At 36.2% G+C, this 15,065-nt stretch overlaps 1 protein-coding gene across 2 annotated transcripts in view; it reads left to right on the top strand.

Moving 5' to 3' along the window:
- Positions 1-15,065, top strand: part of LOC106876022 (dynein axonemal heavy chain 10) — a 183,667-nt gene that overhangs the window by 155,870 nt on the left and 12,732 nt on the right. Inside the window, exons 69-72 of one of the 2 annotated variants that reach the window (XM_052968399.2) lie at positions 4,269-4,292; positions 8,408-8,619; positions 12,879-13,046; positions 13,406-13,586. In XM_052968399.2, the coding sequence (XP_052824359.2) occupies positions 4,269-4,292; positions 8,408-8,619; positions 12,879-13,046; positions 13,406-13,586 (585 nt within the window). The remainder of the gene's footprint in view (positions 1-4,268; positions 4,293-8,407; positions 8,620-12,878; positions 13,047-13,405; positions 13,587-15,065) is intronic. The other variant, XM_014924396.3, reaches the window with a different exon arrangement.

Raw genomic sequence — 15,065 nt, 5'->3', positions numbered from 1 at the left:
ATAAGGTGTATAGAAGGTGCTTGTAAAGACAAGAATATGATATGCATAGGTGAGACATCTAGAAGCATCGTGGAGTGACAAAATGAACATTTGAAACAATATGATGACAAAAAACAGTCCTCTGTACTCTACCAACATGTCAAAGGCCGACATGGAGGCACACTGATCAACTTGACATCCGCATTTTATCCAAGCACCCGAAGGACCCAACATGCAGACAAATACAGGAGTACGTTCTTATAAAAAAAAATCCCCAGTAATAGATAGGAAATATACATGGAAGGTAGTTATACTCCAATACCCACAGTTTATATATATACACAGATAGAGTTGTTAGTAGGCTGTTATGTAGACGTATATATATGCAATATATGTAGGTAAATAGAAATGTAAGTAAACAGATAGATAAATAGATAGATAAGTACATAGGTAATATGGACAGACAAGCACATACACATACATATACACATGACCATATACACACATGCACACTTCATACACATACACACTTCATACACATACACACACAAGGACACATATGGAGACATACATCCATACATAACAGATGCACATACATAGTCATACAAACCCATACACATAGACACACTGAAACATACATACACAAGGAGACAGAGGTACAGACACAAATACACACATATACAAACACAAACATGAACACACAAACACATGAATATGCAGAATACATATATACAAACATACACACATGCATACATATATATATATGCATACATACACACATACATACACACGTACATAATACATACATACATACATACATACATATGTGTATACACATGCACACTGATGCACACAAATAAACAAACAAAAAGAATGCAGCTCTGATAATGGACAGAATCAATGATGATTGGCGAGGTTGCAAGACACAACAAAAATTTTAGAAAAAATAAGTAAATGAGTGGAAATCAAACCGGTGAGTGTGTTAAGTAATAAAGCACTAAAAGAGAATGACTCTCCCCAGACACAATAAAATATGCTTCAACACATGAATTCACACAAAGAATCTTGCAAACCAAATACAAAAATGTAAAAATGTAATATATATATATATATATTTATATATATATATATATATATATATATATATATATATATATATATATATATATATAGTCTAGTTTCCCAAATTTTCCAAAGTCTTTGGTTGATGGGGATATATAATCCAAGCAGGTACCATATGCACTTCTACTGATTGATAATGCTGGTTAACATTCGTGAACCTATGTAATTTCAATTGGTTAGTTTAACTATTCTTTGTATATTCTCACACCTGAAAATACAATTGCTTCTATAGAGACTATGCTTTTCAGTAGAGGAGAAATAATAATAATGAATCAGTTTAAGGAAAACAGAGAATAGAGAATATCCAATTTTTTATGACTGCTTGATAAAGATTTGGATATTCTCTGTTCTCTGTTTTAAACTGATTCATTATATATATATATATATATATATATATATATATATATATGAATAATAACAATAAATGGAGCAAAACGCATATAAACAAAAGTTCCTTTAATTCCTACATATGTTTCAAAATATATGTCCACTCTACTCTACAAATGCGCATTTGTCTTGCTTCTATATGTTGGTTCCCTGATGATGAATATATGTGCAATTCCAGCACCTCTTACTTCTTTGGAGTAGAGTGCACATATATTTTGAAACATATGTAGGAATAAAAGGAACTTTTGTTTATATGCGTTTTGCTCCATTTATTATTTTTCATATCTACTCAAAATGCATTGCTTTAACTTGGTATCTCTACCTATAAAACGGGTGTGATATCCTGTTTTTTTTTGTGTGATTTTTGCTACCCATGGTAACTATTAACATATTTACATTGTCACGGTTTTTTTAAACCGAGATAATATTAATATATACAGAAATTAATATATATATATATATATATATATATATATATATATATATATATATATAAATAAAATAAACTCGATACAAAGTAAAACAGTTTTCTTTATAGGGTTGAAAAAACATCCAATTTTCCACTAGTTTTTCAGTATATACTCAATATGGTAGAGAAAAACTTTTTACAACCCAAAAGGGTATATATTCAATATATAAAAATTAAAAGAAAATGGAGATTTACAACTGACATATTTTAAATATAATTTATTAACATAATATATTACAATATAATATGACTAGAAATACAAATATTAATCTTACTAATTATTTTGATTCATATCCAATAATGAATTTATAAAAATTCATAGTTACGGGTATGAATCTTTTCAGGGAAATATTTGACAAAATTTGACCAAATTACACATAAGGATTGTTAAATCCAAAAATAAACTGCATTAAATAATTTTAAAATATAATAAAAAAAATAAAAATAATAGTGAAGGCACATGGCTTAGTGGTTGGGGTGTCAGGCTCACAATCATGAGATAGTGAGTTTCATTCCCAGACCGGGTTGTGTTGTGTTCTTGAGCAAGACACTTTATTTCATGTTGCTTCAGTTCTCCCAGTTGTAGAAATGAGTTGCAGCATCACTGGTGCCAAGCTGTATTGGCCTTTGCCTTTCTCTTGGATATCAGTGGCCATAGAGCAGGGAAGCTGGTATGTGTAAGCAACTGCTGGTCTTCCATAAACAACCTTGCCCGAACTTGTGCCTCAGGGGGTAACTTTCTAGGTGCAATTCTATGGACATTCATGACCGAAGGAGGTCTTTACCCTTTATATATATATTTACTTTTATTAAAGCTGCAAAATTATCACAAGACTGTTACTCAGAGTTTCACCTTCCCATTCATTGGATGGTTGTGACACAACTGTCTGACAAACAGGAATGTGAAACTGAGTGCTACTCTTGTGATAATTTTGCCGCTTTCGTAAAAGCATATTACTCTACCTTTGATATTTGAGCACAGTTTTTTTCCACCTTGTTTTGCACTTATGTGCTCACTTGTGTGCATATATATATATATATATATATATATATATACTAGCAGAAATATCCAGCGTTGCCTGGATTAAAGAAAATAATGAAATTCGAAAATGCCTTTTAGATCTCTAACATGACACATGGATTATGCAGTTCTCAACAGTAATTAGCTGCGGTACAAACTATTAATGTCAATAACATATTTTGTCCAATGTTCTCACTGTTAAAATTGTTAAAAAAAAACAGGTAGTTCTTTGTCTTTGCAATCACCTTCAATTATCAGTACTTATTTGAAACACATTGAACCTGAAAATGCATAAACTTGAGAAGAACCAGCCTGCAGGCACTCCTCTCCTGTTAAAAAGTACATCAACTCCATGCAAAATACATTTAAATGAGCATTCATTATAACGGCATTCCCACATGCATTCTTTTCAAATTATTTCGATGTTACACTCGCTTGCCCTAAGCCTTATTGCACGCAAATGGAGAAAATGTTCACTGCGTATATATCGATCGCTGTACGCCAGAGTCTAACAGCTTTGGCTTTTTAATGCACAGAAAATTGAAATTATTTTTTTCTGTGCCTCTGATTAAAATTTACGAAAAACAAACCCACCCACATAACTTGGAAAAAAATAATCTTTATTGTGCTGGTTTTTCGTAAAATTTCGCGCATGGGAAAGGCAACAAAATCGCCCCTCCCTACTTTGAATGGGATATTCCTATCTTAAAAAGTAATAATCAATTATCTCGGTAACCATGGGAGTTGGAGGGCAATAAAAATCTCCTGAACATGAGCGGACCATGCTGCCGCTCTGTGCTGAATTTCACACGATTCCACTGCACCGTTCTCGAGTGAATCTGCCGACACTCAATCAATCAATCAATCAATCAAGCAATCAAGAACACTGCAATTTATAGTAGAGATATATATATTTACACACACACACACACATACACAAACACACACACATGTTCTTTAATTTGTTGGTCTGACGAGGGGTAGCCAGAGAAATGAAGAATAAGAGAATTAGGGGAGGCTAAAGTATGCATACATGTAAAATCAGTGTGTTGTAGAAGTCTATGGCAATGTACACTGATATTGCTTTTATATATTCCACAATGCATCTTACAAACTTGAACACTCATCTATTCCCATATATATTTATACATACATATATTTGTACAAACAACAAACATTAAGCAAAGATATTAAATATGAACATACCTAGCAATACAGATACACAAAATGATGAAACAACTGTGGTTATCAATAATTCTTTTCATTTTTACTTTCCTTCCTGTCTTAAAGAATACATATATCCTGTCAGACCAGGTAGGAGTATCGTGTGCTGTGATATTGATGCATGTTTTGGATTTGCTGTGGCCTCAGAATGTCACATCATAGTGTTATTTGGTTTTCATTTTTGTTTCTTTTTTTTTTTAATTATTTAGTAATTTTATTTAGATGCTATGTATGTAGGATATTCTGTTTGAAGCTTGTAGTAGACAATCTTGTACCTCTCTCTCTCTCTCTCTCTCTCCTCCTCTCTCTCTTTCTCTCTTCTCTCTCTCTTTCTCTCTTCTCTCTCTCTTTCTCTCTTCTCTCTCTCTTTCTCTCTTCTCTCTCTCTTTCTCTCTTTTTCTTCCTCTCCTCCTCTCTTTACTTTCCTAGTGTGTTTACCCAAGATAAAAATATGCACCTATGCATGCTGTTTGTTATGATTTGTTTCTTGCACCAAAAAGGCTCTGACTTAGTAGATATCTGACGCCTGATTAATGAGAGTTCAATAGGAATTTTTGAGAAAAATGCACTGAAGTGGGTCTACAGTTACTGCTCTCAGGTTTACTCTAGGACTTGAACTCATCTCTATATGTTGTTAAATGACTTAATAAATATCCACTGTTTCCTTTCTTTAAACCACTGAAGTTTATCAAGTTTATCTACATGTTTTGATGGATTGGATTAGCTTAAGCTAAGGGAACCGATCATGGATACTCATGGTATTAATGACAGGATAGGAATAATTAATATCTTTGACCAGTGGTTTGATACTTCACCTACTTGTCTGCCAATCAATGACATCTAAATTATGAGCACAGTGAAATATAAGCACCATGTTATGACAGTTTAGTTTGGTAGTGAGCTACCAACACCAAATAAGAACTCTTAGAAAATATATCAGCAATAGCCAAATATATATATATATATATATATATATGTATATATATATGTTCTCTATGTGGCTCGTGTGTTCTCGTCTACGTTTGTTTGCAATGTCCTGTACCCAGATATGCACCTATACATACAGGTGGATGTCGGTATGCACATACCTGTACGTATATATGCATATACTCATTTACTTTTGTTTTTACATGATTGAACGCAGCGTCTCACAAAAATTGTAAGTAGTTTTCGTAACTTATCCTCCGACGCTACTCTATCTCTTTCTCTCTCTCTTTCTCTTTCCTTTCTCCCCCCCCCTCGTTCTTCCTCTGTACTACTACGTATCTCGCCTTACCCCTCTTGTTCTTCCTCTGTTACTACTACGTATCTCTTTTTTCCCCCTTGTATTTCCTCTCTTTCTTTTTTCCTCTCGTTGCTCACCATTCTTCTACTTCCTCCCTCTCTTTCTCCCTCTACCACTCTCTCTCTTCCCTTTACACCGGCATGGTCACATGCTTCCGGTCAATAATCCTTTCCTTCCTTGGCTTTCGCCAAGTAACGCACGCCACCACTTTGTCTCTCTCGGTTCCGTGCCTCATCGCGTTCATACACACATAATTTTTCTCGTCTGGCCGTAAAGCCTTTTCTGTTTGTTTTCCTGTCTTGTTTTTTGTCCGCCACTACATTCCTCCATGGCTAGATTTAATTTGCGTATACAGATTTAATCTGCGATCCATGGGACGAGCCGTTTTAACGTTGCGTCCTGCCCGAAGCTCGTCGAAACGCCGGTGTTAAAACGTGGGTAGCTGATGAAGTAGAATGTTCTCTATGTGGCTCGTGTGTTCTCGTCTACATTTGTTTGCAATGTCCTGTACCCAGATATGCACCTATACATACAGGTGGATGTCGGTATGCACATACCTGTACGTATATATGCATATACTCATTTACTTTTGTTTTTATATATGTATATATATGTATACATATATGTATATTCTGTTGGTCATTGCTTTGCTTCTTATCAAACTTAGTTTGAAATTGAAAATGCTTAGTAGAGGTCATTTTGGACATTAATACCTCTCATTTTGTTTATGCCTTCTTTACATTGGTTTCAAGTTTTGGCACAAGGTCAGCAGTTTTGGGGAAGGGAGTAAGTTGACTATACTGGACCCAGTGTTCAACTGGTACTAATTTTCTTAGCCCCAAAAGGATGAAAGGCAAAGTCGACCCCATTGGCATTCAAACTCAGAACACACAAATGGACAGAATACCACTAAGCATTTTGCCTGGTGCGCTAACGAGTTTGCCAGCTTGCCACCTTATTGTCTTCTATAAAAATAAAATAAACGCGCCCTTTTTAAAGCCTAGCCAGGCTCATGGGCCCGGTTTCCCGGTTTCAATGGCATATGTACTCCCCAGCTGGACGGGACGCCAGTCCATCGCAGCGTTACTCATTTTTGCCAGCTGAGAGGACTGGAGCAACGTGAAATGAAGTGTTTTGCTCAAGAACACAACACATCACCTGGTCCAGAAATCGAAACCACAATCTTACAATCATGATGCTGATACCTCTAACCACTCAGCCACATGCCTGCACATTGTCTTCTATACATTATTACATTAAAAAAACTTAGTTTTTGCAAACTGAGGATTAACTGTAGTTGAAGGAAGGCCTGCAAGGAAATTAACAGATGTTATTGCCAAGTATATGGCACAAGTGAATCTAAGCCCTACATTTTTAACTAATGTGACAGTTTTATAAAAATAATTCTTTCTGTTATGGGCGCAAGGTCTGAAATTTGTGGGAAGGGAGCTAGCCAATTTCATCCATCCCAGTGCTCAACTGGTACGTCTTTCATTGACTCCAAAAGGATGAAAGGCAAAGTTGACCTTTGTGGTATTTGAGCTCAGAGGTGAAGAACTAGAAGAAATATTGCTAAGCATTTTGTCCAGTACGCTAATGATTCTGCCAGTTTGCCATCTTAATGATAATAATAATGGTTTCAAATTTTGGCCCAAGGCCAGCAAGTTCAGGAGAGGGTGTAAGTTGATTACATCAATCCCAGTACTCAACTGGTACTTATTTTATCAATACTGAAAGAATGAAAGACAAAGTCGACCTCAGCGGAATTTGAATTCAAAATGTAAAGACAGACAAAGTGCCACTAAGCATTTTGCCCAGCTCACTGCCTTTTATACCTGCTAACTAATAATGATTTATTTTATATGCCAGTTGAGTGTCTAATGAAGGGGACATTAGTAACCAAGTTACAATTGATGTTGAGCTTTTTACATAAAAATGGTGAGGAAAAAATAGGTGGAGGAATTGGTGGGGGGGGGGGGAAATATGAAATAAAATATATAGTATACAAAATATGTGAATATATGGATGATACAGTCTTCTTGACTGTTGGAGAATCTGTAATATTTAAGAATAGCAGGAATAAACTGGTGGAAATAAAATGAACGAACAATGAAATAAATATAATTGGAATCACTAGTGTAGCTAGAGTGTGTGTCGCCTGGGGCAGCCCTTCTGTTTGCTGCCCTCAGACCCCACAAAAACCACATATTGTCTACAGTAGACCCAAAAGTACCACCCCTTTAAAAGTGCCACTCAGGGCAAACCACCCCTACCAGCCCTCTAGCTATGCTAGTAATTGGGATATATTCTTAGATGTATGTGTATGTGTGTGTGTGTGTGCACATGTGCATGCATGTATTTGTGCGTAGATGTATTCTTTGGTTCTTTTACTTGTTTCACTCATTACACTATGGCATTGAAGAGTTTAGTCAGACAAATTGACCCTGGTACTTATTTATTTCAAGTCTGGTTACCTATTCTATTAGACTTTTTGCTGAGCCATTGAATTGCAGAGATGTTATCAAACCAACACCAGTTCTCAAGAAGTAAGAGTCAAACACAAATATGTGCATGCGCACACACACACACACACACACACACATACATGCATGCAGACCTGAATTATGTTTGATTAGTGGCCATTTACTACACATACTGTTATATTTACCTTATAATTTCATTCCAGTGTTACATAATATAAAATATCAAAGCCTTTCACAGTACATTTCTCACCTAATCTTTTTTTCATTTGAACCACTATATCTTATAGAAATGCACTACATAAGTTTCCATCAACTGTCAATAGTTTTGTACTGACTGAAACAGACAAACTGAGAAAAATTAGCAACATCACTAACCTTCCATTTTCTGAAACAGAAACCATATGTAAATTTCTTTTACCATTGCTATTCACTTCCAGGTGAAACAGGGTCAGGAATAAGTCGAGAGCAATTCATTGGCAAAATAGCAACTGAGATTCTGAACAAGATGCCTGCTGAGTTTGATAATGACAAGATTAAGAAAAAGTTTGGTTTGAATATAACCCCAACAACTGTAGTATTGTTGCAGGAACTTGAAAGATTCAATGTACTTATTAGACGCATAAAGAAATCTTTAACAATGTTGATCCGAGTAAGTAAAAGTTTAGCCCTTTAACTATGAAATTGAATTCCACAATTATTAGATATCTACCAAAAAATAGAATTGGTGTTTCTGAAAGTCACATTGCCTTAATAAACTTGACATATTTCAACAAAAATATAGCTTCAAACATAATGTTTTTCAATAAAAGATAGATTGGTATATAAAACTGCTTTCTGCAGTTAAGGGTAATGAAATTTTGTTTGGATATATCATATATTTCTGTAGTAAAAAGATTAAATGTTTGTTATTCTGTTGCTTTCAATCTTAGTAGTTTTATTACTTACATCTCTTGTACATCTTAGAAAATAGTCCTTCTGTATCTTGTTGTTCTCTAAAGGGCAGCTAGTTAAACACATGCCAAAGTATTTAAACAAGTTTATATACAAAGAATTTTCTCCCTGCTCATGTTTTTCCTGCAGATGTTGACTGCAACATTTTAAACTGAACATGAATGACATCAGGCTCACTGGTCTCAGAGGTCCTCCAGATTCAGCAAGTAAAAGCCAAAAAGAAACCTCCTCCTGTCTATGTTTTACCCTTTTCCAAAGCAGTAGGTTGTGACTTGAAAGGAAAATTGGATGTTCTTTCTTAACTCAGAGGAAATCTGTGGCCTGAAAGCCATCTGTGGCATGCTGAACTTTCTGAATGGCATGCCTTATGAAAAATTGAATTTTTTTAGTAGTGTGGCCTGTTGAACCATGTCTCATGAACCTGCTTCTCAAAAAGAGTTACCCATGTCTGCTCTAGCCTAAAAATTCCCTTATTGGCTCAATTGCCGGTGTGCTGCAGTGTACTGAAGTTTACTGCAATTTCTGTAAGACTCAAGCATTTGGTATAAGACATCAATCTGTTCTAAGACAATAAATATAAAAAGACTAGAACTCAGAAGTGCAAACTAACAACTAATTGTTTACCAATTGAAACCACGCAAGAGCACCGTCTTAGTATAATTAGAAGTGCGGTTATAATATAGGGTGTAACCTGTTTAAGGATTAGTGAATTGGTGTATTGGGAGTGAAATGTTCTTTTTCTGGAATCACCTTATGCTGACCTTCCAATGACATTACTGTAATTATTTCCCTTTTATTTATATAAAATATTCTCAGATGTGTTTAACTACTTGATTGTATCATCTACTTGATACGGTCAAATGATATATTTGACCTATATAGCTACTATCACCACTGGTCATTAAGTTTCAACAAAATCATTATCACTTAAATATCTACCATCATCACAACCATTTTCATTACCATTCAGTGTCACAATTATATGTAAAGTAGCATCACCACCTAGAATGGCACATTAGATGCGAAATATCAAATAATAATAATAATGATGCTTTCAAATTTTGGCAGAAAGCCAGTAATTTTAGGAGAAGGGGTAAGTATCATCAAACCCAGTGCTTGACTAATACTGATTTAATTGATCCCCAAAAAGATGAAAGGCAAAGTCAACCTCTGCTGCATTTAAACCCAGACTGTAAAGCCAGAAGAAATGCTGCTAAGCATTTTGTCTGGCACAGTAACAATTCTTCCAGCCTGCATTATTATTTTTATTATTGTTATTGTTAGTATTGTTGTTATTATTATTATTATTATTAAAGACTCTCGGATAGTTCTTAATTACTGGTTGTTCTTTACTTGAAAGCAGGCAATAACAGATCACCAAAGGTTTCAAATAGTGTTTTCTCCTGTGACTCAAAGAAACAATACTCTCCTTAGAAAGTGAGCTGTACCCAACAATGCTGTCTTCTGGGTCACTTTGAGCCTGACAGCAGCTCCGATATTCTTAATATGTTTTTCAAAGCTCTTGGAAACTGCTCTTAATGCTCCAATTACCACCAGTATCACCATTATTCTTCTCATGCCCCATAACTTTCCTATCTCGTCCCGCAGTGGCTGGTATTACTCACTCTTATTATTATTATTATTATTATTATTATTATTATTATTATTGAGTGAGAGAGCAGTGTATGTCATCAAAGTGACACTGGGGTAAAATATACGAAGCCCATTACACCCATCATGACTACCCGTCTGATAAGGGTACACCAGGCACATGCATCACAACCATATGTGCGTGACATGGTGATCTCATATCAAGGTGGGGCCCAGTTAGAATTTTCTTCAGATCGAGTAGCCCATCCTGCTCAAAAGATCCCTGAATAAGGTTTGTTTAAGGATGTTTAGCAAAACACCCATGTTTCCAAAGGTGAATTATTCAAATACCAAAGAATTCCTCTCAACACATGGCTATGATGCTCCCCCACTACTTCTGCTCATGATCAGAGATGCACATATCGTCAGCCACCAAGAGACATTACTCAGCTGGTTATGGTCAAACAACTGACAAGCAAATCTGTGGTATTAAGCAGAATATTTGCTGTAGCCCATCTTTTATACCAAGACAAAGCAATGTACATGATAACACTTCCAGTCAGTTAAGATCAGAAGTCATGAGAACCACTGCCTGGTACTGCATCCGGGCATTTATACTGCACCCTGGCATTGGTACTGCATCCAGGCATTGATACTCCATCCGGGCATTGGTACTGCATCCGGGAATTATTATTATTATCATTATTATTATTATTATTCAATAGTCTTATTTTTATAATGTGCTTTCACTGCACTACTGAGTGCAGCTCTCTGTGCCTTGGGTATGTGCTGTGGTTTGCTGTGATGCTCTTATGGTTACTGTATTGAAAGTGTTTTACGTAGGATGTGTGCAGTGCCTAGTAGTGCTATTTTCTGTATGTTTATTATTATTATTATTATTATTATTATTATTATTATTATTATTATTAAGAAGACGGTGAGCTGAGAGAATCGTTAGCACTCTGGGCAAAATGCTTAGTGGCATTTCTCCCATCTTTAGATTCTGAGTTCAAATTCTGCTGCAGTCAAATTTACCTTCCATCCTTTTGGGGGGGGAGTCAATGAAATAAGTACCAGTTGAACACTGGTGTTGATGTGATCGACTAGACCCCCTCCCCTAAAATTTCAGGCATTGTGCCTTTAGTAGAAAGGATTATTATTGAAGCAGCATAAATATTTCTCCTCCCACCAAATTTCAGGCCTTGTGCCTTGAGTAGAAAGGATTATTATTATTAAAAAAGGCAGCAAGCTGGCAGAATTATTAGCACTCTGGACAAAATGCTTAGAGGCATTTCATCTGTCTGCATGTTTTAGGTTCAAATTCCGCCAAGGTCGACTTTGCCTTTCATCCTTTCGGGGGTCAATAAATTAAGTACCAGTTGAACACTGGAGTCAATGTAATCGATTAGCACCCTCCCCCAAAATTCCTGGCCTTGTGTCAAAATTTGAAACCATTATTATTATTATTATTATTATTATTATTATTAACAACAACAACATAACACTACTACTACTAATAATAATAATACTACAAAGAAATCGTACTGTTCTAATCTACATACTAACATAAAACATAGAAGAACTCAGACTATTCTAAGCTACATAATATCATTTTTATACTCAGGTTTTCACCAGTCATTGCAATTCCCACTCCCTACTTGTGCCTTCTTGGTAATACCTGACCACATATACTATAACCTCTGTACCTCTCTCTTCCTTACTCTACCATCACATCTATGCTCTAATCCTTGTTACTTGTGAGTACACCCTTTACCATCTCTCTCCTGCTCTCTCTTGAACTTTTGCTGTTTCCCACACTCTCTCTTTTCCTTGCTCTTCTCTCTGACTGGATAGCCATGTATCTCCTCTATAGTAGCACACTTGTTTCTGCTCCCTTTCTTGATCACTCTCTCTCTCTCTCTCTCCTTCTCTTTCTTTTCCCTCTAGCTAGGTAACCAAGTATCTCCTCTACATCAGCACACCTGTTTCTGTCCTCTTTCTTGTACCTCTCTCTCTTCCTCGCTGGGTAACCATGTACCTCCTCCCTAGCAAGATACCTGTTTCTACCACTTTATTTCTCTGTCATGCTCTAACCTTTCATCATGTGACACTGGATCATCTCCTCCAGTGCCCCCTCTATTATAGCAAGACACCTGTTTCTGTCTCTCTGTCACACTCTAACCTTTAATCATCTGACACAAGTTCCCTCCTTAAATGTCCCTGCTTCTCTCAAAATTCTTCATCTTGCAAGTTATTGATGTTAAATGATGATGATGATGTTGAATAAAAAATGCACACTATTTAAAATAGCTACTTGCATTTTGTTTCTGCAATGATCTTTTTCTGTCTTTTTTTTTTTTAATAAAGGCATTGAATGGGGAAGTTGGAATGAGCAGTGAACTGGATGATGTTGCTAGATGTCTGTTTAATGGAGCTATTCCAAGTATTTGGCGGAGACTGACCCCACCTACCTTGAAAACACTTGGGAATTGGATGGCTCACTTTGAAAAACGATACAGACAATACAATGGCTGGGTGAGCTGCTTTCTATCTTAACCATTTTGATAGCTGTCTGCCTGAAACTGCCCCTGGTTCCATGATACAAACTGCTTGTCTTTAAGTGGACTAATTTTGTGTTAATTTATATTCCAGAAACCCAAAATAATAATGACAAAGTTACTTTGATAAAATCTTCATTGTTTACAGAATCAATTGAAACACATACAGTATATCTCAACAGAAATATAACAAAACAATTAAAGCACTGATTAAAAAATATTTTTAACTGTTTTCCTTCTTCAACTGTTTCAATTATTGCAGCTCTCTAGTGTTGCTTCTCTCCATGAATCCTGTAGATCAAATAATTATCTTTCATCTATATTCTTATTATCCAGGTAAATGATGGTGAACCGCATGCAATGTGGCTGTCTGGCTTGCATATTCCAGAATCCTATCTAACAGCTTTGGTGCAAGCAACTTGCCGTAAGAATGGATGGCCACTGGACAAATCAACATTGTTTACATCAGTAACTCAGTATCCAACTATAGATGATCTTACAGACAGATCACACACAGGTAACCTCAGTACCAGCATTTTTGTAGCTTCAGATAACAAAAGTTTGCTTGTATCCAGGGCCAGATCTTATGTATGGGCCAATATAAGCCATGGCTCAGGAGCCCTCTTGAACTCAGAGAAGCATAAAGCTTGTAGTTAAAAATTAAAAAATATATTTCCAGCAATCAGATATATAATTTATAATTTTTTTTAAGAAGTCCAATAGAATTCTTGGCAGAATTCTGGTTTAAGCAACCCATACACCCCCTTATAACTTTTTATTTTTTGGAATTTTCAGGAAATTTTTGTGAATTTGTATATCTACAAATGGGATTTCATATGATTTTGAAAAAAAATTATTAAAAAAATTTTTCAAAACCCTCATCCCCCATAAATCCTAAAAGTTTTGCTATTTTACAAATTTTTTAAAAATCAGAGTTTAAATTGTGGACAGTTTGAATTTTTTGCTCAAATCCCAGCAATGGACTACCTTTGAATGCATCACTTCCATTAAATGTATTTCTGGGAAGAATAATATTGAAAAGCATCAGTAAATGTCAGTGTGACAAAGAAACAGAGAAGGTGTCAGGTGGTCCTGAGATGTGCTAAAAGCAACAACCAAATCGCGATTAAATCACACATATAAAATAAATTTTTCTTTGCATAATTGTATGAATTTCTGTGTGTAAAACACAAATTCATAATAGTTTTCTGAAAATTCCAAAAATTAAAAAATCTCTGTCAAATCGAAATCAAAAATGGAAATTGTAGTTGTGGCTGATGCCAGTTCCACCTGATTGGCTCCCGTGCTGGTGGAACACAATAAGCAACATTTATGTGTGGGTTGTTGCCAGTGCTGCCTGACTGGCTCCCTATGCCTGTGGCATGTAAAAAGCACCATCTGAATGTGGTCAATGCCAGCCCGCATCCTCCCCACCTGACTGGTTCCTGTGCCGGTGACACATAAAAAGCACCATCCAAACGTAACTGATGTCAGTGCTGCCTGACTAGGACCCATGCCGGTGACATGTAAAAACCACCCGCTACACTCTCGGAGTGGTTGGCGTTAGGAAGGGCATCCAGCTGTAGAAACATTGCCAGATTAGATTGGAACCTGGCTTGCCAGTCCCCAGTCAAACCATCCAATCCATGCCAGCATGGAAAATAGACGTTAAATGATGATGATGATGATGATGATGATATCATTATCATCGTCATCGTTTAACGTCCACCTTCCATGCTAGCATGGGTTGGATGATTTGACTGAGGACTGGTGAACCAGATGGCTGCACCAGGCTCCAATCTGATCTGGCAGAGTTTCTACAGCTGGATGCCCTTCCTAACGCCAACCACTCCGAGAGTGTAGTGAGTGCTTTTACGTGGCCATGCTCAAAATGGTGTTTTTTACGTGCCACCTGCACAGGAGCCAGTTCAGCAGCACTGGCAACGACCTCGCTTGAATGTTTTTTCATGTGCCAGTAAGGCGATGCTGGTAACGA

The sequence above is a fragment of the Octopus bimaculoides genome, chromosome 1, assembly GCF_046866305.1.
Source record: "Octopus bimaculoides isolate indiv1 chromosome 1, ASM4686630v1, whole genome shotgun sequence".
Lineage (NCBI taxonomy): Eukaryota > Metazoa > Mollusca > Cephalopoda > Octopoda > Octopodidae > Octopus > Octopus bimaculoides.
This window is presented reverse-complemented; position numbering and strand designations above follow the sequence as displayed.